The 23,677-nt window shown below is 42.0% G+C and overlaps 2 protein-coding genes across 2 annotated transcripts in view; both read left to right on the forward strand.

Annotated features, from left to right (window-relative positions):
* MAN2B2 (mannosidase alpha class 2B member 2) overlaps nucleotides 1–5,801 on the forward strand; it is a 52,749-nt gene extending 46,948 nt beyond the window's left edge. The window contains exons 16-19 of the mRNA XM_077815876.1: nucleotides 212–355; nucleotides 852–964; nucleotides 2,857–2,974; nucleotides 5,564–5,801. Coding sequence (XP_077672002.1) covers nucleotides 212–355; nucleotides 852–964; nucleotides 2,857–2,974; nucleotides 5,564–5,661 — 473 coding nt within the window. The 3' untranslated portion in view covers nucleotides 5,662–5,801. The remainder of the gene's footprint in view (nucleotides 1–211; nucleotides 356–851; nucleotides 965–2,856; nucleotides 2,975–5,563) is intronic.
* A 6,744-nt stretch (nucleotides 5,802–12,545) lies between these two features.
* On the forward strand, nucleotides 12,546–23,071 carry LOC144263691 (uncharacterized). The gene is made up of 5 exons (XM_077814652.1): nucleotides 12,546–12,844; nucleotides 16,221–16,565; nucleotides 17,514–17,630; nucleotides 18,244–18,359; nucleotides 21,449–23,071. The coding sequence occupies exons 1-5, from the start codon at nucleotides 12,790–12,792 to the stop codon at nucleotides 21,575–21,577; spliced, it is 762 nt and encodes a 253-aa protein (XP_077670778.1). The 5' UTR covers nucleotides 12,546–12,789; the 3' UTR covers nucleotides 21,578–23,071.
* The last annotated feature ends 606 nt before the right edge of the window (nucleotides 23,072–23,677 follow it).

Below are 23,677 nucleotides of genomic sequence, written 5' to 3' on the forward strand. Positions count from 1 at the left end.
ATACTTTTCAGCCAGTTCAAGTCATGCTGCTTTCCGCTTAGTACCTCAGAACGTCTGAAGAAAGAGTGCCTCACCCACTCCTGGTCTAATTCAGACAGTGGGAGGGCACTCTCTTCCCCTCCAAAGGCAGTGCAGTGCCACTGGCCAGGGTCCTCTTTCTTGACATAACCATGTTTTACATGATAGCTTTGGTTTTTTATTTCACATATAGACATACCAAAGCTGCATCAAGAACTTCATTCTGTTCAGAGGGATCCTGTAACCCTCCCAGCTAACCTGCATCTCCAGACTCTAAGCATTCCTGGGTGGACATATAGCTCCAACCACACTGAGCAGCTACATAATATTTACAAAGGTAGGTTCTCTTTTAGCAGTAAGTCATTTATAGATGGAGATTACTCAGCGTGTAACACTTACAAAGGCTGTTTTTCTCTTCCTTCTTTATTTTGTGACTATCGTTATTAATTATCTGTGTTACAGTAGCACCTGAACTAGGTCAGAGGACTCCGTGCTGCACAAACGTATAATAAAGACAGACCCTGCCTCAAAGAGTATAAGGGCCATTTAAGCACCCAATTCCCTTTGAAAATACCCCCCATGAGGTCTTTGAGGTAGAGTCTGTCTCTTACTAGATGTCTGCAGCACCTACACAATGGAGCTCCAGCTGGATTAAGGCCTTCAGATTCTATTGATGTAAATAAGTCAATGGGAGTTTCCCTGTGTTTTGTACCTTTGAAAATCTCTTCCTGAAATCTTACTTTAAGACAAGACATATGAGGTGAGTAACTTCCAACAGAAACCTTGAGTTTTTAGCATTAAATAATAAAACCTGTTTTGGTTTTTTTTTTTAGGTATACAAAAGCAAGAGGAGGCAGACTTCAGGCGTGTACTTCTAAGAATCAGGCATATGTATGAAGTGGGAGAGGACCCTATGCTATCTCAGCCTGCAACAGTGAATCTGAAAGTAAAATTAATCACTCCTGCTAAAGCACTGCTTAGGGGTTGTCTAAACAGTGGGGTAATGCGCTCTACAGAAGTGTGATTTCTAAATGCACAAATGTGTTGTGCATTAATTGGCCCATGTAGAACCTTCTGGTATGCACTAAAGTGTGCTTTAAAGTAGAGCTTTTACAAACTACGCTATGTTAAAGTGCAATAGGGAACCTTTAATACACAGACCATAGCATGCATCACATTAGCATGCTTAAGAAATCACCCTCTGTAGAACACATTACCCCACCTTGTAGACAAGCCCTCAGCCTATCTTTGACTGCTGAAGAGGAATCTTGTTACAAAAACATAACCTTCCTCTTCCTTTAATTGGAAACTACTCAAAAAATGGACCAGTAATGCTGCTACTGACACTACTGGCAAAAATCTGCCTCTAGCTGAGGTTAGAGTTAATTTTTTCCCCTACCCTTCACCGCAATAGCCATTACAAAGGCTCCGTTTTAGTCACGGGTATTTTTAGTAAAAGTCATGGACAGGTCATGGGCAATAAACAAAAAGTCACCGCCCTGTGACCTGTTCACTAAAATACCTGTGACTAAATCTTACCTGCTGGGAGGGGGGCGGTCCTGAAAACTGCTGCTGGGGTGGGGAGGCAGCGTGGGATGACGCTTCTGCTGTGGGGGGACAACCCAGGGTCCTGGTGCAGCAGGGTCGGCCTGGGGCCCCTTGCCACTGCTGGGGTGGGGGCGGCCTGTGGCCCCACTGACGCTGCTGCTCTGGGTGGGGGGGATCCGCCCATGGCCCCCCCGATGCCAGTCTGGGGGGGTGGGTGCACGGCCCAAGGCACCGCCGGTCCGGGCAGGGGGGGCAACCCAAGGTGCCGACGGTCTGGGCTGGGGGACGGCCTGAGGCACCGCCGCCACCATCACTGCTTGTCTGGGCTGGTGGGGGGTGGCCTGCAGCCCCACCGCTGTTGGTTTGGGCGTGGCCACCGCTGGTCTGGGTGGGAGGCGGCCCAGGGCCCCACCACCGCTCCAGGGCAGCACCGGGGACCAGCTGCCTGGGGCTGCCAGAGGAGCGGCCAGTGTGCTGGCCCTGGGCTTCCCCAGCCACTGGGGTGGTCCTAGGGTTAGCCGCACTAGCGTTGTAAAATTCACAGAGGTCACAGAAAGTCATGGAAGCCATGACTTCTGTGACGTCCGTGAATGATTCGCAGTCTTAGCTTTTACCCTAGCTGAACAGCCATCGCATTGACAGTAGAAAAATGTGCACCAGCATCAGTAGGATTGGGCCTATTGTGTAGATATTAATATAATATTTGCTGTGATAACTTGAATGTTATAGATACCGGTCTGTGATTTCTTTGTATCGAATGTTGGTGCAAGTAGCACCTGAGATTACTGAAATGTGAAAGCTTTAGAGAGGGTAAACATTATTTTTTCTCTATTTTTTTTCCCCAGTTGTGTTTTGTGCAGTTGACAGCACTATGTGTCTGGTCACTTTGACTGTATCTCTTGTAGAGACAGTTTCCCCTTTTGATTGTTTGGGTAGCAATATTTTTTATTTTATTTTTAAATAGGAGATTGTGATTGTGACACCACACATCCTGGCTGACTAGGAATGTGGCAGTTGACCCAAAAGAGGAGCCCGCCCTCTTCAGTGTCAAGAACACAGTATCTAATAAGTGCTCTGGTAACTTAAAAAGGGGATCCATTTGTGCTGAATCATCTGTGGTGGTTTTAAAATATACACAGCTCTGATAGTAATTGCTGAGAGTGTTAAACCTTTTGAGATTACGGATCAAAATTCTGCCCTTGCCCAGCTGCTCACTGAGCAGATGAGAGCTGCAGAAGGCATTTCCTTAAGTAACGTTAACTGGATATCTTGGGGTTTCTTTTTATGTAGTCTCTGCTGAAAGGGTTGGGAACAGTGGAGTTGGTGGAAGAGCGGTCGCTCACAGGAACCTGGGACATAAACACTTTGAAGCGATGGAAATGGAAATCAGCACAACATCTAAGCAAAGGTGGGTGGGAAACTAGATTTTGTTTCCTTTTTTCAAGCCCCAGGCTGTTGACAGGGTATTGATGGTATTTTCATTGGATGTTGCAGCTCAGGAAACAGTCTCACTGAGCAGATTCAAATGATCTGAAAGAGTTGTTATAGGTGGGGTTGGTAACACAGCCTATTATTAAATTTGCCTAACACTTCCCATTATAAGACCATGTTTTCATTGCTTAAAACTTTGCCAGACTATAACTGTGCTGAAACTTTATATATTGGGAGTCTGACTCAGGCTAAATGTTCTTCATAAATTTCAGTCAAAATGATTCAGCTATTTCTGAGAATGAGGCTAGGTAGTTGTACATGTAATAAAAAATTTTAGTGACCTCCTCTTTGAGAAGTTCGACCAGCCCCCTACTTTAGAGCAGGAACTTGAAATTTGACAGATGGGTGGCTTTTGTGCAAGGAATATCCCTTTTTGCCATGCCTGTGAAATTCTGCCCAAATTTGGCCAAACATTACAGATTGCACATGCAAAACTTGGCAGCTGAATTCCTATACATTCTGTCTGTACTGAGCATGCTCCTCTCTGGGGCGGAGTAGGATTTTCTCTGCAATTGTGGCTCTGGGCTGCTGTGAACCAGGCTGGGTCCAGGCTTTGGTACTGAGAGCAGTGAGACTGTCTCTCCTGTGCTCTCAGTGACTCCCAGGCACCAGGAGAAGGAAGCAGCCTGATTCAAAAACAGAGGGTGACGAGCTAGACCTTGGAGGAAGCATAGGGGAGTAGATTGGGACAAGAATTCTGAGGGTGGGGTAGGCTCCCATGGGCTCCCCACACCCCACTGGCTCCCTGTCACAGTCTCCTTGCCCAGCCAACCTCAATCTTGCCACTCTCCCATCCCGTAGTTTTCCTCTCCCTTACATCCTCCCCGGCCAGCCTCCAGTTCCAGTATCCCACCCCACCCTCAGAATCCTTGTCCCAATCTACTCCCCTATGCTTCCTCCAAGGTCTAGCTCGTCACCCTCTGTTTTTGAATCAGGCTGCTTCCTTCTCCTGGTGCCTGGGAGTCACTGAGAGCACAGGAGAGACAGTCTCACTGCTCTCAGTACCAAAGCCTGGACCCAGCCTGGTTCACAGCAGCCCAGAGCCACAATTGCAGAGAAAATCCTACTCCGCCCCAGAGAGGAGCATGCTCAGTACAGACAGAATGTATAGGAATTCAGCTGCCAAGTTTTGCATGTGCAATCTGTAATGTTTGGCCAAATTTGGGCAGAATTTCACAGGCATGGCAAAAAGGGATATTCCTTGCACAAAAGCCACCCATCTGTCAAATTTCAAGTTCCTGCTCTAAAGTAGGGGGCTGGTCGAACTTCTCAAAGAGGAGGTCACTAAAATTTTTTATTACATGTACAACTACCTAGCCTCATTCTCAGAAATAGCTGAATCATTTTGACTGAAATTTATAAAGAACATTTAGCCTGAGTCAGACTCCCAATATATAAAGTATCCTTGACTCTAGAATGTCTTTCCCCGGATATTCATTGGAGTGTGTCTGAGGCATCTATCACAGTAATGCTCAGACCCTAGCTTGTGCATTTATTTACTTTTTACTGTAATTCATATAAGAGATAGTTAGAAACCCAGATCAGAAAACCCACAGACTTCGGGGAAGTTGAGTTCCTTATCCAAACTGCGTGGTTTGGGCTAATTTCATGTTCATTTGTGGTTGTGTATTTGTTGTATTGCACAGAGGCTGGGGTGGTGGTATTTTACGTTGTTTCTGACACCTATTGTGTGTTTTACCTTTTTAAAAGCATCTTACTTTATTTATGGTTCTGGGTTTTGAGTTATTTTTAAGGTACACAGAAGTTGCAGTAGTTAATATTGAAAGTTAATATAAAAAAAAGAGTTTCTTGAATTGTAATCTTGGCCAAGCCACTGACTGCATGACCTTGAGAAACATAGGCAAACAGGTAAGATACTAAGAGCTCATCTACACTTAAAACACGACAATGTCACAGCTGTGCTGCTGTAGTGCAGTGTAGACTCTCCCTAGACTGACGGGAGGGATTCTCTCATTGGCATAGGTAATCCACCTCCCAGAAAGGTGGTAGCTAGGTCAACAGAAGAATCCTTCCATCTATCTAGTTCTGTCTACACTGGGGATTAGGTCGGCTTAACTACGCCACTCAGGGATGTGGATTTTTCACAGTTCTGAGTAACGTAGTGAAGCAGATTTAATTTTCTGCAGAGCCACCTCAGTAAAGCAGCAGTTTTGGAATATTAAGTGTTGGATTTTTCTCTCCATTACCATGGACACTCTGGAAATGTGCACCTTTTCTTCTGCCTGAGTGTATCATTAGGGTAGGACTAGTATCAGTAGCATAAGGCAGAGAGTGAAAGGTGGATAGTTTACAGTATATTTTAACATGATGAATGTGTGTTCCTTAGAGTTATCGGTGCAGCTGTTTAAATTAGAAAAGAAAATCTGTTCAAACCTAGGTGGATCAAAAATGTTGAGACAGCAAAATACTATGTGCAGTTGATCTGAAATAACGCTTTTCAGAGTAAATGACAAATCATAAACACCTGCATTTTTGCGTTTTATAGGCCTCTCCAGTAATAGAAAGAAGACCACAGAAAACGCTACTGTGACTATTCACCCAAAGGAAATTAGGACCTTTTTTGTATACTTTCAAGATCAATGAAAGTTTGCAGATTATTCCTGGGCCAACTATTGAATAACTGGCTGTATTTTTTTTTTTTTTAAAGAAATGAAGCAACCGTTTTGAGAACTTTTTTCCTAGTATGGTAAATGGAAGGAATAATTATTCTGTAATAAACTGTTAAACTTGATTAAATCATCAGAATTAGTTGCTGGTTCATTTGCTTCTTTTTAAAGGAAAGTACCCCATACTTTCTTAGGTCAGCTATTTAAAACATGTTTTTCTAGAAATTAAAAACATTGAGCTTGAAAATAGAAAAAAGAGGAAAATATCTGACTGGTTAGGACCCGATCTATACTGCAGTACAAATGTATCAGCCAGGATATGAAACTGGGAGGCTGTGACTCTATTTCTTTGCATTGTTAAATCCATTTCAGTTCTGTCTGTTTTTAAAATTTTGAAATGATGGGCTTTGCCTCTACAGATTACAATACAAAGAGCCTGGATTATTTAGTCTCTTGTTCTCATAAAGAATGTAAAGCTACAGTTGTCTGCCAAGTTCAGACATGTACACTGATTGTGAGAAATGTTCATTAATAACTAGATTGGGAAGGAGTTGTGTGAAGAACTACATTTAGGGTTATAGAAGTGTTAGTTACAAATAGTAAGAACTGCATTTATTTAAGGTAGCCTGTTTTTTAAAAGAACACACACTGGTATGCTTTATTAGCTAAAGAAATGCTCATCATTATAGAAAATTGGATTTTTTAAAAACAAAATGAAATATGCTTCCCTATTTTCTGCTCAACTCTAATTAATGTGGCGCTTTGGTGCCTAATTGTGCTGTCATATACACCTGTGTAGATAAGCGGAATGAAATGGAGTTACTCCAAATTTAAACCCATGACACTGAGATCAGAAACAGGTCTGTCATTTTTAGTTATTTTGATTTGCATCAGAAACTGTGAATTCTGCTTGCTGCAGCATGGGGCAAAATATTGCATGCTGTCTCCCTGCCTAGAAGGAGAAAAAAGGGAAAGAAGAACATAGAGCAAATAGGGGCCACTTCATTTAAACCTATGGATTAACGTGGCCTATTGCTTCAAAAGTAATGTTTGTGTTGAATGTTTAGTTTCTTTGTATTGCCTCTGCTTTATAGTACTAGTAGTCACAGCTAGCTTTCACGTAACACCTCACTGAGGTCTTAGATAATAATGAAAATAGCATTTTACTTTATATTTTTCATAGATTAATAGATTCTAAGGCTGGAAGGGACCATTGTGATCATCTAATCTGACCTCCTGTATAATTACGTCTGGAGGAATTCTGCACCACTGCGCACATGTAGAATTCATGTCCCCCGCAGATTTCTTTGCTTCCTCGCTGAAAAATGACTTCTGACAGGGAAGCAAAGGGAGGCCGCAAAAGCAGTCACATACCCCTCCCCATCAGTGAAGGCATGTCATTTTGGGCACCTCGCGCAGCTGGTGGAGAGGTAAATCACTGTGGGGTCCCGCCTACACCTGAACCACCCCAATGGAGCCCCCTGTACCCAGACCCCCCCCACTGAACCCCAACCAGCTGCACCTGGACTCCCGCCCCACTCCACCAGCACCCTAACACACCCCAGATGAGCCCCACACACCCAGACCTCCCCCTGTTGAGCCACAACCACCTTCACCTGGACCCCCCTGCAGAGTCCCATTCCCCCTGCACCCAGAACCCCTCAACAAACCCTTTGCATCCATATCCCTGATGCACCCAGAACCCCCACTGAGCTGCCTGCACCCAGATTGCCCCATACAGAACCCTCTCACCCCATACCTGGATCCCCCCACCACCACCACTAAGCCTCTCCACACTTGGATTCTGCCAGGCTGAGCCTTCCTGTCTACACCTGGATCAGGGGCCAGGGCTGGGCGTGTGTGCGAGACTCTGTCCCTCTTGCTTGCTTTCTTGGTGGGCATTGTGTGGATGGGCAGGACCCCGGGATGTTTCTGGGGAGGCTCAGCCCTTGCTCTGTGTCGGGGTTGGGTGCAGCCTCACCGCCAAGTCCGTGTCTGGAGGCGGGAGGAAGGGGGCTGCAGAGTGATCTCCCACCTCTGCACAAAGTAGCCAATGATCAAAGCCAGCCACATCGCAGGATACTGCCCCTAATCGAGTCCACTTAGGATCCGTGAGCTCCTTGATCGACTAATCCCTGAGGCACCGCTCCTCCGAGAGACTCGCTTCATTCCTCATCAGCCAATCGCTGCGGCCCAGACCCTCCCGCTCTCCTGCGGACCCACCCTCAAGACTCTCAAAACCACCCAGGGGCCGCACCCATCCCAGCTAGGGTGCCTCCACCCATGGCAGTGTCTGGTATGGCTGCCTTGGTGTCACTGCCGGCAAGGCCCCTTGGGGTCCCCGGTACCATCCCTGTAGAGCCCCCTCGCCGCCGACCGCTCCAAACTCCATGAGTCCCGCTCCCAGATCCATCCTTACCCATACGCAAAGTACACATGCTTAAGTGTACATTAAGCTGTGTGCTGCTCCAGCCCCTGCCCTGCCTTTTCCCCATGACCCCTACCCCTGCTCCGCCCCAGCCCCTCCCCCACTCCAGCCCTTCCCTGCCCCAGCCCCGTCTCTTCCCACCCCTGAGGACCACAGCAGGGCCAGGCCTGCACTCACCGGCAGCATGAAGTGCAGCAACCAGGCCCCAGCCACGCCACTGGAGAGTGCTGGGGGGTGGTTCCCTCCTGCCTCCCAAGTCCCCACCCCCATGGAGGCCTGGTGCCAGCCCCACCCCCACATGGAGGCCTGGTGCCCCAGTCCCCACCCCTGTGGGGGGGCTGCATAGGGCCCCAGAATAGCTAGGGACAGCCCTATCCCCTCCCCACACCTTGGTAACATCCCTTATAGAGCCCCCCCATGCCACATCCCATGAGTCCTCCCACCCCACCTCAGTAACATCCCTTACTATATACAAACTTTTAATGAATGTGGATTTCCCCAATGAGAATGACACTGGACTTTGATGCCATTGTAAAGAAAGATGACCAGCTGCATTGTTCACATTAATCAAAGAGGGTGTGGAAAGGAGGTAAGTTTGGTTTAATTATGATGGTATGTTTATAATAGTAAGCAAAGTTTTATGTTTATTTCCATTCAAATGTATCTTTATTAAATAGAGTTTATTTGAATATCGCTGAATTGTTAATTTCATGAGCATTCATGGCCCGCCATACAATTTCCATATTCAGATGTGGCCCTCAGGTCAAAAAGTTTGCCCACCCCCGTCCTAAAGCCACAGTAACACCACATCTCCTGTATTATGGACGTTATTCTTATTACTTAGAGGAATTACATCCTTTTCATTTTCTTGCTGTACTTGTTGCTGTATTATATTATTTCTTTGTGAGCTAAATCTAATCTTGCAGGTAACATTTGCAAGTGTCTCCAATTTTGTCTATACACTTGAGCACTATTAGTCATGACATCCTAAGACTTAGGGGCTACCTCTTTCGTTACAGTGGCTTTCTGAGCCCAGTTTCTACCATTATAGATGTACACTCTCTCATTTGGTTTCAGATAAGGTAGTTTATGTGATCTTCTATCAAAATAATTCTTTTGATTACAAACTTGACTGATATTTATACTTATACCCTTCTTGAAAAAACATAGGTAATGTGTTTCTAACCTTTCTGTAAATAACAATTGTGCAGGGGATAAAACTTGTTGTAATGGCAATGTTCTGTAATTTAATAATGCCAAATATAAATCAGTATTTGTTTCTTCAGCCTTTATTAGTAATCTTTTTACTATTTTAACACCATTTTCAACTAGCCCATTAGACTGTGGGTAACCTGAACTTGATGTGATATATCTGAAATCATATACTATGGCAAATCTTTTAAACTCTTGACTGAAATAAAGGTCCATTATCAGTTATTACTATATTGGGAATGCCATGCCTTACAAAAATTGATGTAATTTTATTAATTAGTACATTGTTTTTTAGTCTATATATTTCAGGAAAATGCCAAAAATAATCAGTAACTATAAATTATGCATGTCCTTTATATTCAAATAGCTCTAAACCTATTTTAGGCCAAGGTCTTCTGTTTTCTTGAATAAATGTCAGAGGTTGTTTAGACTCAGCATTTCTATATTTTTGACGTATGTCACAGTCTTTTATATAATCCTCCATGTTTAGTTCATTTGTGGCCAGTACAGAACTTCTCTTGCTCTACATTTACATTTTTCTATGTGTAAATGTCCCTTGTGTAAGCATTTCAACATGCCTGCTGTTAACCCTAAGGGAATTACTATTCTATTACCTTTAAACAGAATTCCTTCAATTACTGATAAATCTTCAGTAAATTGATTATGTTGGCTCTGGAATTAGCACATCCATTTCCAAAGTTATTCACTGGCATTAGTAAATTTTATACAATGTATAATATAGAGCTAAATGAAACAAAGAAACCAGTTATTCATGCAACTAGAAAAATACCCAGAAACAAATTTTCTTCCTGTGTAATGTCAGCTCTGTAATCCTTATTCGGTATCTTCTTTGAGACTTTCAAATTTTGAGCTCAGTGTGCATTTCTAAGTTTTTCCAGACTTCTCTGTTTGCAAACTTGTGCAAAATGATTCTATTTCTTGCAGATGTGACAGGTTTGACAATATGCTGGAGATTTGTCTAGACTGGTGCCTCCTTTCACATCTGGAACATTCTTTCATATGCTCATTTTTTTAACTTTAATACTTTCACTCTGTTTTCCCTCCATAGGCTTGTTTTTCACTTTTTCTTATTAAGTCTATATTCACATCTTTGTGGGTTTTTTTTTTTTTTTTTCTAAAATGTACAATAGTTGTCGACTAAGTTCAGCAGATTGGCAAATTCTCACTGCTTTTTCCAGATTGAGATCTGGCTCTTCTAACAGTCTTTCCTGCTCTCCTCCGCACTGATATCTTTTGTACCCATCACAATTTGATCTCTTATCATTGACTCAGACAGAGTCTGGAAATTACACTTCCGGACTTCTTGTCTTTAGGTTAGTGAAAAATGATTCAAAAGTCTCTTCCTCCATTTGCTTTCTTGAGTGAAACTGAAGTCAGCCAGATGTTTGCCTAATTTGTTCATAAAAACCTCCAATGATGGAGATTCTACAACTTTCCTAGGTAATTTGTTCCAGTGCTTAACTACCCTGACAGCTAGGAGGTTTATCCTAATGTCCAACCTAAAACTCCCTTACTGCAATTTAAACCCATTATTTCTTGTCCTGTCCTCAGTGGCTATGGAGAACATTTATCACCCTCGTCTTTACAACAACCTTTTATGTACTTGAAGACTTATGTCCCCCTCAGCCTTCTCTTCTCCAGAGTAACCAAGCCCAATTTTTTCAATCTTCCCTCATAGGTCATGTTTTCTGGACCTTTAATAATTTTTGTTGCTCTCCTCCGGATTTTCTCCAATTTGCCCACATCTTTCCTGAAATGTGGTGCCCAGAACTGGACACAATGCTCCAGCTGAGGCCTTATCAATGCTGAGTAGAGTGGAAGAATTACTCTTCTTCAAATAGTGTCCCTGTGGGTCCTCCGCTGTAGGTTTGTCTGCGCCCCTGTGCTGCTGATAGGAGAACTTTGGTAGCTGTCTGTCCCACCCATGCATTTGCTGCTCCCCACCAGCCATGAGGTTAGACAGCATGTACAGGCATTTCTTCTTCAGTTCCTTCTCTACCACCCCTGGCTAGAGGCGGAGCTAAGAGAAAGGATGAAGGGCCTTCCAGTGTCCTTGCAGAGGATTTCCAGCTGGATCACCTGCATCCAGACCTGTTACAAGCTGGCACAGGTCCCACCGCCGCCAATCATGAGGGTCCATTTGACCAGAGTCCAGGCGTCCTCGGCACATTCCCATGATTCCTTTCCTGGTGCACATTCCCATGATCCAGAACATCTGCAGAGCCACGACGTGGTCTTCGGTTGACACGTTCACAGTGCATTACACCATCACTCAGCAGGCCAGAGATGATGCTGGGTTCGGCAGAGCGGTGTTGCAATCTGCACGTCCATGAACTCCTACCTGCCTCCGTTGGTACTGCTTGGGAGTCACCTAACATGGACTAGACATGAGCAAGCACTCAAAGAAGAAAAGACAGTTACCTTTTCCATAACTGGTGTTCTTAGAGATGTTGCTCATGTCCATTCCATGTCCGCCCTCCTTCCCCACTGTCAGAGTTTCCGGCAAGAAGGAACTGAGAATTGAGGGAGCTGGGGGCGCCCCTTATACCATGGCATGTGCACACCACTCCTGAGGGTGCTAGAGCCAGTCCCCTATGGATACCACTGAGGGAACAGCTGCCAGCACCGGTGCATGTGGTGAACACACACATGGAATAGACATGAGCAACACATCTCAAAGAACACCAGTTACAGAACAGGTAACTGTCTTTTTATTCCTCCCCTGTGTTTCCTATCTTTTAACCAGTTACCAGTCTGTAAAAGGATCTTCCCTCTTATCCCATGACAGCTTACTTTGCTTAATTCTTTCTTAAACAAACTGTTCTTTGTTTATACTCGCTGTCCACCGTTGCTATTGTCAGCGGAGCTGCACTGGTTCGGTATGATGCCATTGGAATATGTAGTAGATAAAGTAATGGGAATGGTTAGTGTCAGTCATATGCATGTTCATCTCATCCTCAGATTCAGACAGAATTCTTTAGAAAAAACAGATTCATAAGGTTAATGAAATGGATGAAGTGTGCTAGGAGAGGGACGAAGCAGCTGAGGGAAATTCATCTTTATCAAGTGCTTCCAAACGAGTGACAGTCAAGAAACTGACTTGAAAATGGGACACTTATATGCGGGGAAACTCAGGGCTGTGTTCATACTCTAGGAAGAAAACAAGGACTGATAATGTTCATTATTAAGGGGCAAGCGGTTCGGCTTAATTTAAAAAACAATGTTCAGCAATTCAGACAGATTGGGCTGGGTTTTGAAAGAGAAGAATGTCATTGTAATTCAAGAGATGTGTTAGAATAAAGTTGTTTGCTTTCAGATGTTATGAAGTAACTACAGCAGAGGGAACAGGAAGTTAAACTTCACATCTGACACGTTCTTTCTCACTCCTTGTCTTACTGACTTTCAATTGAGAGGCACTGATGAGAGCTATAATAATCCTGAGTGATGACCACAATTATCCTGAAATTTATCCTTTTGACAGAGTGCTTTGGCTACTTAGGTAAGTTCTTTGAAGTTTTGAGGGGGTTGGGATTTGGTGCAGTTGGTATATCTGTAATTCTCTAGGGTTAATCAAAAAAATCAGTTTGGTTTTAAAAACCTAAAAGCTAATGCCCCAAATATGTATAGATCAATTAAAACATATGTAGCTGCTGTGCAAGCCCTTCACATAGATTTCCATGTGTGCATGTTTGGGAGAACATTACTCAGGTTTTTGTAGTGCAGAAGGCAAAATTATTGTTTGTGCTGAATCCAAGCTACCATTGGCAAAATACCATGCGATTAGAAGAAGTTGCTCAAAGAGCATTAGCCCAAAAATGTTTGTCTTAGAAGAAATCCAAAGATTAAAAAATTACATTGTACTAATTCCAAAATGATGTCACCAAGTTAAAAATTATCAATTTCCTTTATTTAAAATTAGACCTTTATAGTAAGTTCTTCATCAAGATTAACTCTTAGTGTAAAATTTAAAATATTGTGAAGACTTTCTTCGCGAACAAATAGCTAGTGAAATACAATACAGTTGGGTTTTTGTATCACAGCTTTCATACAAACTGTATTGCAAAAAGCTGAACAGCGTTAAATATTATAGTAATAGCACTAAATAGTAAAGCAGAAGAAAAGAGAAATTAAGATATTTAGATAAGAGAAAAAAAGATGTTTTCTGATGTGTTTTTAACAAAGAGGGAGGAAACCAATAAGGCGGGGATGCAGGAAACGTGTCTAATACAATAAAAATAATATTAAAAAAAACCTAAAATGAATTAGCTCAAAAACCTTGAAATTAATATGATATATACCATGCCACTTTAGCAACCCAGTAATCTTACTATTTAAATATTCTTCCCTTCCTTTCCCCCTCCCCCTTTTTTCTGATGTTTATTCAGCAATATGTTCTATCTTGGTCATTCTGCATTTCAGTTCTAATATCTTTCAGGTGGATACTGCATTTTTACCCAGCATTTAAAGTGCCATTCAAACCAATGATACGATGCACAAGTTTTAAATAATAATAAAGGCAAGAGCTGCTTTTTCTGAAAAAGAATATATTGTAAAGTAGGAAGGGAGGAAAAAAATCAATGTTTTCTTGTGGGTGTGCTCTTAAATCTTAATAAAATTTCAAGTGAACTTTGCAACTTTTGGGGCTGATACTGCTGTTACTGTATTAAAAATGGGAATGTTGCCATTGATTTCGGTAGGATTGGAATTGGATCCTTCACGGTAGGACTATAAATGATCAAGGTGGATTAAATAAATAGCTCGTGTGAGCCACGTTGTGAAAAAAAAGGAGGAGAAAGATTTCTTATAACTTCTCTGTGGGAAGAAAGCTTCTTCAGTTCAAAAGAAGAAGAAAAACCAGGCTGACGCTTTCAAAAGGGATTGCACAGCTCTTATAAAACTTGACCAATGTCTTTAAGATTATGAGATATAGAGCCAAATCCTGGTGTCCTCACTTGGGATTTGGCTGTATAGGGTTTATAGGGCCTAAGAATTCAGTGAAAATTGAGCATGAAACTCGGGAAATGGTCCATTACTGCGCCTTTAGCAGCAATGGAGGTAAACTTCAAAGGACTAAAAACAACGAGGAGGACTTGTGGCACCTTAGAAACTAACAAATTTATTTGGGCATAAGCTTTCGTGGGCTAAAACCCACTTCATCAGATGCTTGGAGTGGAAAATACAATAGGCAGGTATATATAGACAGTACATGAAAAGATGGGAGTTGCCTTACCAAGTCGTGGGGTCAGTGCTAATGAGACATTTCAATTAAAGTGGAAGTGGGCTATTCTCAACAGTAGAATACCAAGGGAGGAAAAATCACTTTTGTAGTAGTAATGATGCCAATGTAATCAGGGTGGCCCATTTCAAACAGTTGACAAGAAGGTGTGAGTAAAGTAGGGGGAAATTAGTATGGTGAAAAAAAACTAATGTCCCCCTACTGTTACCCACACCTTCTTGTCAGCTGTTTGAAATGGGCCACCCTGATTACGTTGGCCTCATTACTACTACCTGCCTATTGTATTTTCCACTCCAAGCATCTGATGAAGTGGGTTTTAGCCCACGAAAGCTTATGCCCACATAAATTTGTTTGTCTCTAAGGTGCCACAAGTACTCCTCGTTGTTTTTGCTGATACAGACTAACACGGCTACTACTCTGAAACCTGTCACCATTCAAAGGGACAGTTAGTTTCAATATGATCAAAGTGTTATCCTTCTTGGGGTGCCCAGGACCGTGAGCCACTTTGTTACCTCCCTGCCTCAGCTGGTGCTGCTGCTGCTTTACTGGGTGTCAGCACCCTGACACCATCAGTCTGTTAATCTCCTAACCAATTTCCTCTGGGCTCGGCCAGTCCTTACTTTGCCTGGCAGGTTAACAATAGATGCACCCTAGCCCCTGTGAAAACACCTCCTGTCCTATCCAGACCCTGTCACTGGCACACTCAGAATGAGACATCTTTGGTTCAACAGAGGTCAGCTCCAATATAACATCACAGCACCAACATATAGTTATGGTGAAAACAATCATACCTTTATTATCAAAAGCTGAAATTTAAGAGATAGTGACTAAGGATAACAAATGGAAACCAAATGGTTACATATAAAACAAAAAGTATAACACCCTTCTTAGAGTCTAAACTTAACTTCTACAGGCTAAAATCCTTGTCTAAAGTATTTCTCACCTAGAGCAATCTCCCAGAGTCATCAACCACAGGGCTCAGATCCACCTTGCATGAATACTAAAAGCACTGTCCTTTTGCCTTCTTACATCCCTAAAGTTCTTCGGTTGGTCCCCAGAGTCAGGCTGACCGCCCGTGGTTTATTCCCTAGGGTGCTGACACCACATTGTCTTCACAGCCTCATCTTGTTGTCCTATACAAATGGTCTTTTACTATGTTGGCTTACAATGCTTATTTTACATGTGAACCAAGGCAAACAGGTGAGGATATATCTCCTTGTCTGACACAACCTGTTTGTGAACCCTGCCTGGGATACAGACTCAGAAACATATTTTCATTACCTATTCACGAGTCCTTAAATATCATCCATACCTACATCTTGCAAAAATAAGGTTTTTTAGATACCTCACTTGACCCTTTTTGGCTTTGGTTACCATGACAGCAGCGTGTTGGGTGTTGTGAGTTTGTCAGGCCTGTCAAGGGTTGCTGTTACAAAACAGTGAACTCTTTGCCAGTTGGCATTGAGGTGTTCTAAGGCCACACTAAGGTGTTTGTAATTATTTAGGGGAAAACAGGAGTAACTAACTTTTAAAAAGTGAGGGTGTTGTCATAAAATAGGCTCCATAATGCCATAAATTATTATTGTGCTGTTTTATTATGCCTGCGCTAAACTTAAAGTTATTTGTTTTTTGTCAATAGCAAATGGTACCAATGAATTAACAGTCAGCCAGACACCATCAGAAATTAAGGTATCCATTGGAATGTCAGCTGAAATTACCTGTTCCTGGAAAAACGATGAGATGGTCGAGCGGTTTAGAGTAGTCTGGAAAATACAACATCTCACCTTTAAAGAGGGCACCAGCAGAGAGCTATCAACAACACTTTACTACACAGCCAATGCCACACACAAGGATAAGACAGTGTTAAAGATCGAAGTTGTGAAAAGAAATGACACTGGAACTTACTTCTGTGAGATAATTACCGAAATACCTTTCATGAAAAAAGGGCTGGGAAATGGAACAACTCTGATTATTGAAGAGCAAGGTAAACAAGCAATTGACATGAATTGTTCTATAGAGATGCCACTTCATTTGTCTCCCTGAAGATTTTTTAGTCAGAAATGTGTTACTTACTTTTTTTCTCCCTTAAGGGTTATAAAGCCAATGATCTGACAAAAAAAAACAGGGCATTAGGAGCACCCATGTCCTTATTCTGACTCTGACACTAACTCCTTCTGTTGCCTTGGGCAATTCACTTAACCTCTCTGCTTTAGTTTCCTCAGCTGTCAAATGCTCGTTTACTGACATCACATGATTGCTGAGAGGATTCATGAAATTATTATTTATAGCACCCTCAGGTCTTCTGGGTGCTTCACAGAAGACCTAGAACGACACTGTGAAGCCTGGAAGAGCTTACAGTCTATAATTTAGATGTGAGGCAGTGAATGAGGATGAGAAACGCTAGGGAGAGGGATGGAGTGAGGAAAGGCAATGGTTGCATCACTAAGTCACACCGTTACTCAGTTTAGTCATGAGCTCATCCCAGTGGTAGAGTTTTTATCATTTATTATGTTTTATTAATTTATAAAAACAAGCAAGATTAGGAGATAAAATATTAGGCATTTTTGATTCACTTATGGCAAGCATTGCAATGGGCATCAAATGATTTAAACAGGATAAAAATGCTACAGACCTGCAATATTTTATTATTTTATTGTATAATTGCAAAACATTAATCATTTTTATTTTAGGGCCCAAACCTGCAAACACTTAAGCATGTGTGTAACTTTGTTTACATGAGTTGTCCTATTGAAGGGATTATTCAAATGAGCAAAATCACACACATGTTTAAGTGTTTGTGGGATCTAATATTTACTAGGATTGAACCTAGCCATTGAGGCAGTAGGACACACGTATATCTAAAAACCTAACATGGTCTTATATATTGTGCTTTTAAGTAATAAGTAACTTGATTTGAAATGTTTGATTGCAGAAGCTGGATCAATGGAAAACTATCACTTTATGGCAATTCTGGCCATCTTTCCTTTCCTAATATCAGGGGGCTGTTTCTATCTCCATTACAAAAAGCAGCAGAACTCAAAAAACACTGGTAAGTGGCCCTGCATTTTTCCATATAGTCCCTACCAGCAAATGCTGGTCTCAGAGTATGTGTGCACCTAAAAAAGCAGCACTAGGAGGGGAATTGCATGGTACAACTATTGTGCCGCCAATCCTGGCTCTTCATGGGTACTACAAGCAATGAGCGGTAGGTGGGGCATTCCAGGCATTTATTATGAGGCATGCTCCATGTGTGTTTGCATGGACCCTTCTTATGCACCTGCAATCACTATGCACCCTCCCTTGCTTGGATTACTCACAGTCCTGGAAAGAGTAAATGTGTCTCTACAATGTGCTGCCACACATGGACCTGCAAAGGTGAGCTGTATGGTGTATAAAAGGGACCGTGCTGTCACACATGGACCCTGCAAAGGTGAGCTGTATGGTGTATAAAAGGGACTGCAGAAGTTTGGTGTCTGGGCACCCTTCACTAGGACACAGTAGGTCTACACTCCCCTTTGGATGCCATGGAGACCAATGAAAGATCAGTCCCCATCAATCTACCCTCACAAAGCATTGATGTTTGACTCCTGAAATGTATAATAAACAAAATAATGGCTCTGCTTTGTATTTATGTCACATAAATGTGTTCCATCCACCTTCAGTGCCAGAGAGAAGGACCCATGAGGAACAGACACTTCAGGTTACCGAACTGGAGGAAGGAAATGAGAGAAATGAAGCAGATGAGATAAATTCTTCTTCATCAAACTCATCAGAATGGGTAAGCGATTTACAGCATGGGTCAGCCTACAAGTGGGCTCCGAAGTGAGGTTCTCACGGAGGTTCAATTGAGCAGACAGAATTTAACAGAAGAACAGGAAGTTGCTGTTATTTAGTACAGTACAGTATCCTACTGCACAATGTAAAGCCGTGAAATAAAATGAAATGCATTGTCAATAAGAGCAAAGCAAACTTGCTTAATTTTATTTAAAACTCTGCATGTTGGGAAGGCCGTATCATACTCTTCCCCCTGAAATGCTATAGCATGCCTCAGCATTGTCCCCTATTGCTACTGCAGCCATGGTTAGCAGCTTCAGTGTACTTTACATTGTGGGGAAAGCACAGAACACACGTATGTATATATTAAGTAAGCAAGAGGAGTAAGGAGGCTATACCATATTGTACTCAAGAGGTTCAGCGTCTCACTGGTGCTGGAGCAACACTGCAATGTAGCTAGGGACTGGGAAAGTTGGCTTTACACTGTCTCTCTGCTCCTCCCTTTGGTCCTGGTTCAGCTCAAGGTACCATTCCAGCATCTGGAGATCACTGGAATGCAGTAGCGCTCAGCCATGCCCCTTTTCCCTGGCTGCGCCTAGGACATCCCTACATTGGGGGTGGCATAGAACCAGTTACACCTGCCTCCAGATTCCCCTGTTCTGGGGAGACCCCATGAAGCCGGTTAAGGCATCTTTATGGGTCTTTGTACTGCCATCAGCAGTAAAGGTGTCCATGGCATCATAAAAATTCATAGCTGTGTCTGATTTCCATTTGTTTGGAAGTTATTCACCTAACCCTAAGCACACTAGCTGTAGCAGGATAACAGGGGCGGGTGTGGGGTGGTTAGCCCTTAAATATAGCCCCTGACATCATCAAACCACTGTTTTAACCTTAAATAATAAATTCTCACAATATCTAGGTTAACGGATCAGGATATTGAGAGACAGAGGACCAAATTCAACCCTAGCAGACACAGTTCCCATTGAAATCAGTAGGAGTTTCACAGGCTTACACTAAATGAAGCCCAGAGTGGTTAGGTAAAGTGCCAAAGGCCACAGAGGTGGTTATAGACAGAGCTGCTGATATTAAAACACAGAAGTTCTTGGCTTCTCACCTCATACTCAGTCTCACATTAGTGTTGTTGTTACCACTCCTGAAAATCCACTGGTAATTGCCATGGAGGGCACAAATGGTCAGGACAAGAGTAATTTTTTGGAAAAATATATAATTGAGAGCTTCTTCACCAGAATGCATTGATTCACCCTGGGTCCCTTCCTGACCTCTCGAGGTCCCTTCCAGTTCTGTGATTCGATGATTAAAGAGTGTATTTTGTAATTTTACAGGAAATATCAAAATAATTTTTGCACTGTTGTTGTAGCCATCTTGATCCCAGTATATTTGTGAGACAAGGTGGCTGAATTTTCACTGAACCAACTTCTGTTGGCCCAGTAAAAGATATTACCTCAGTCAAAATATTTTTTTAAAAATCTATTAATTTCATTTAAAATATAAAAATAGACCTCTTATTATGGTGGATAGCTCTGTTACTTGTTAATATTTGATGAGGACATGAGAAAAATTGTGTTGAGAATGAGAAGGCAAGCATCAAAGCTGGGGTGCAAAGCAATCAATTCACTGATAGCCATTAGCTGCAATGGACTTGCATGGACAACGAGAGTCATCCAGAAGATGTGTGAATATAATTATGAAAGATCTATTGTTGTTGTTGTTATTTTATAACTAAATGGCTGTTAGCCACAGTCACCTCTTGTCATGTACCTTTTACATTCTAATACAGATATGATCATTTTAATATGAATTGTGATCTTTCATTTCCAAGACTACCTTGTTATTAGTTGGATCAGATGACAAGTGTCACAAAAGTTTGCAGCAATTGTTTAGAAAGTTTTTTGCTTGCTTTAAATGAGCTTTTGCTATTTTTTGCCTGGGTTGCATTAGGTACCTTTTCTGGAGACAGCGAGTGTCATGCTGCTGCAACCTAAGTTTATTCATATCTGAATCCACATCTTATATCCTGTGCAAATCTATCTGCCATCTCTAATTTATGTTCTCACAAAGTGGATGCCACGTAACTATGAGCACCACAGTTTCTACTTGTTTAGGTATCAAGGCAGTTGTCGTTGTTTTCTACCTCTTGGGGAGAAAGGGTGATCATGTGGCTGAAGAACAGGGCTGGGAATCCAGGCTTGGGTCATATTATTGACTCTGTCACAGATTTCCTACTGCAAGCCACTTCATCTATCTGGGCCTCAGTTTCCCTTCTGTAAAAATGGGGATGATAATACTTTCCTCAAAACACTTATTGTGAGGACAAATTAAAAAACATCCAATTCTTGATGTCCATTATCACACTATTGTGTACTGCACAAGGCTAAGGATTTTGGGAGAGTTCACGAGATGATTCTGTGGTAAACACCCCAGGCATAACAGAATCTTGTGCTCTGTGCATGCACATGTGTGTGGGTTTTCAGGGAGATGTTTAGGTCTCCCCAGGATTTTGCTGCAGATCTCATCTAAAGACCACAAAGATTTTACCCACAAATACTCATGAAATGAAAATTGGTCATTTTGTATGACTCCGAATAGCTCCTAGGTAGCACAGCAATTGGACGCTAGATAGATTACATCGAAAATAGCAGCTAAAGGAAATAGCACTATGGTTTTGTACATAAACCCATGTATAGTGGGGACATTACGGGGCTTGAAAGGTCATGGTGGTAGAAAACCCAGCCCAGTTCTGGTGCTATTTAAATAGGAATGGACCTGAACTAAAGTCAGGATCAACCACTGCAAATTTTGTGGGATTTAGATCCAAATGAGAACTTTGCATCTGGCCCCTTCCTATAATGGGATAAATGAAACCCCTGGTTCCAAAGATGGGGAAAACTTTGCATTTGAATCCAAGTATTGTGGCTTGGGCTTATTTCTAAATGTAGAACTCTGTGACTTTTGAGATGGGTCAAATCAGGTTCCTTGGGTCCTATTCTAGGTGATGTGTTAGATAATTATTCAGCTTAAAACACACTTGAATAGTATAAGTCAATTTGATGGGAGTTTTCTTTGGTTTTCAAGGCTATTTCCACACTTTATGAGTCCCTTGATTATTTTGCAATGAAGCAAGATGAAGATAAAGAGCAGGAGAACAAACACTGTGTCGCTTTTGCATCAAATGCGCAGAAGATTAGTAAATCTCATGACTAACTGCAGCAGCTGGGAAATCTAGAAGATGTGAGGAAAACAGCAAGGACCCTCCGTCCACTTTGACATTCCAGATTTGAAAGTTCATGTAATTAATGAGACAGAGAGATAAAACTGGCAAGCCACTGAGTACAATAGCGTAATTTGCTTCTTGATCTCCCAGTGTGCAACTGAAATGCAGTGAAGTCTGTTTGCTGTCCCTGGAACACCATTGTGAAAGTGAAGCGAGTATGGTACGAGAAGTAAGGTTGGTTCAAAATAATGGAGAAAAGTATTTTTGTTATTGACTTTCATGCAAAATTCCCGGAGTCTTTTGTTGTTGCTGTTTTAAAAGTTTGATATCTCACTATTTACCTGGGGGTTTATTGTCATGCAGTGGCTTCTCTTCCCCCCAGTTCCCACTTCCCAGTGTGCAGGAGTAAACATAACAATGCGCAATCATACTGTGAGCATTTGCCAAATTGAATACCATCGAACCATTAAAAGTGTTGCTTCAGGCAATGGACACTACATGATGGTTTAGAGGAAGATGGAGAAAAAACCCACACTGATAATCACCCAGACAGTTGAGCAATACTGTGCATAGGATGAAATCCTTCCTGACCACTGAGGGGATCACCAGATGCACTGAAGCATGAGATTTCATTACCCTATCTTAGCATGAGTTAGTATGCAGGACAGTATGAATATAGAATATGACAGTTAATGCATTAAAGAAGATAGCTAGAGCCTTTCTGAGTAAAGGTTTCAGAGTAGCAGCCGTGTTAGTCTGTATCCACAAAAAGAACGAGGAATACTTTTGGCACCTTAGAGACTAACAAATTTATCTGAGCATAAGCTTTCGTGGGCTACAGCCCACTTCATCAGATGCATAGAATGGAACATATAGTAGGAAGATATATATAAATACAGAGAACATGAAAAGGTGGAAGTTGCCATACCAACTCTAAGAAGCTAATTAATTAAGATGAGCTATTAGCAGGAGAAAAAAACTTTTGTAGTGATAATCAAGATGGCCCATTTCAGACAGTTGACAAGAAGGTGTGAGTAACAGTAGGGGGATAACATAACAGCAAACAAATGCAGCGGCTAGTATTTTAGGCTTATTGAAAAAAAAAGAGAGTAGCTGAAACGTCAGTGTGTTTGTGTAGCAGTCTTTTTTGTCTGCTGTTAAGATTCATTCTGTGCTAAGGTGGCCAGTGGATTATTTTCCCAACAATGGGCACAGGTAAGTAGACTTCATCATTATGTAAGAGAGAGCTGATTCAGACGGTTTGGAGGGTGCCAGCAAACACAGACTGGCTTTTCCAAACTGCCCAGAAACAACTCTGACACTTTAAATGTTATTCAGTATCTTTTCAATGAAAATGGAATGGTTTCCAAGTATTTCCTGTGTGTTTCTGTATGTGTAGAGTGAGAGACAGAGTGTCAATTGGCAACAGAGCATCTCTCTGTCTATCAGTAAATCTAAATCTATCTGTATTTAACTCATATGTAAATAAAATCCGATTTTCTTAGTTATTTCTCTTATCTTTTTGTTAAATTTAAATAATTTAAACCACAAGCCTCAGTGTCTCTCATCATGATATTAATTATTACAGGCTTGTTCCCTCCCCTGCAGGATAAAGCCCTCATAAAAGTGCTATGAAGCATCTTTGTGACTGGTGATGCTTCAGAGTGGGACAGATTTCTGTGGGCTTGTCCTATGAGTGGAAAGGCCACTGTTTTTGTTTTCTTTGCTCATTATTTTATATTTATTTTTTGTTCTCCAGTGTTCTTTCAGTGTTTGAAGTAACTGTTACTTTGCTGTGGAAAACTGATTATTGGAAGCTCTATATTTACAATGTCATGCTGCAGAATCCACTGGAAATTGTACATAGGTTGCAGGAGGAGAGAAGGGAGCAAGGAGGAACATTTTAACACATCTGTGTATTGCTGATGACACACACACTGGCTACATAAATCACACAGATTTGGGGAGCTAGAAATAGAAATCTGACATTTCATGAGCTCCAAAAACTAACAAAATTAATTTGTTAGTCTCTGTAAGTGCCACAAGTACTCCTTTTCAGTTCACTACCAGTTGAGCTAAAATATATTTCC

The sequence above is a fragment of the Eretmochelys imbricata genome, chromosome 4, assembly GCF_965152235.1.
Source record: "Eretmochelys imbricata isolate rEreImb1 chromosome 4, rEreImb1.hap1, whole genome shotgun sequence".
In the NCBI taxonomy this organism is placed as follows: domain Eukaryota; kingdom Metazoa; phylum Chordata; order Testudines; family Cheloniidae; genus Eretmochelys; species Eretmochelys imbricata.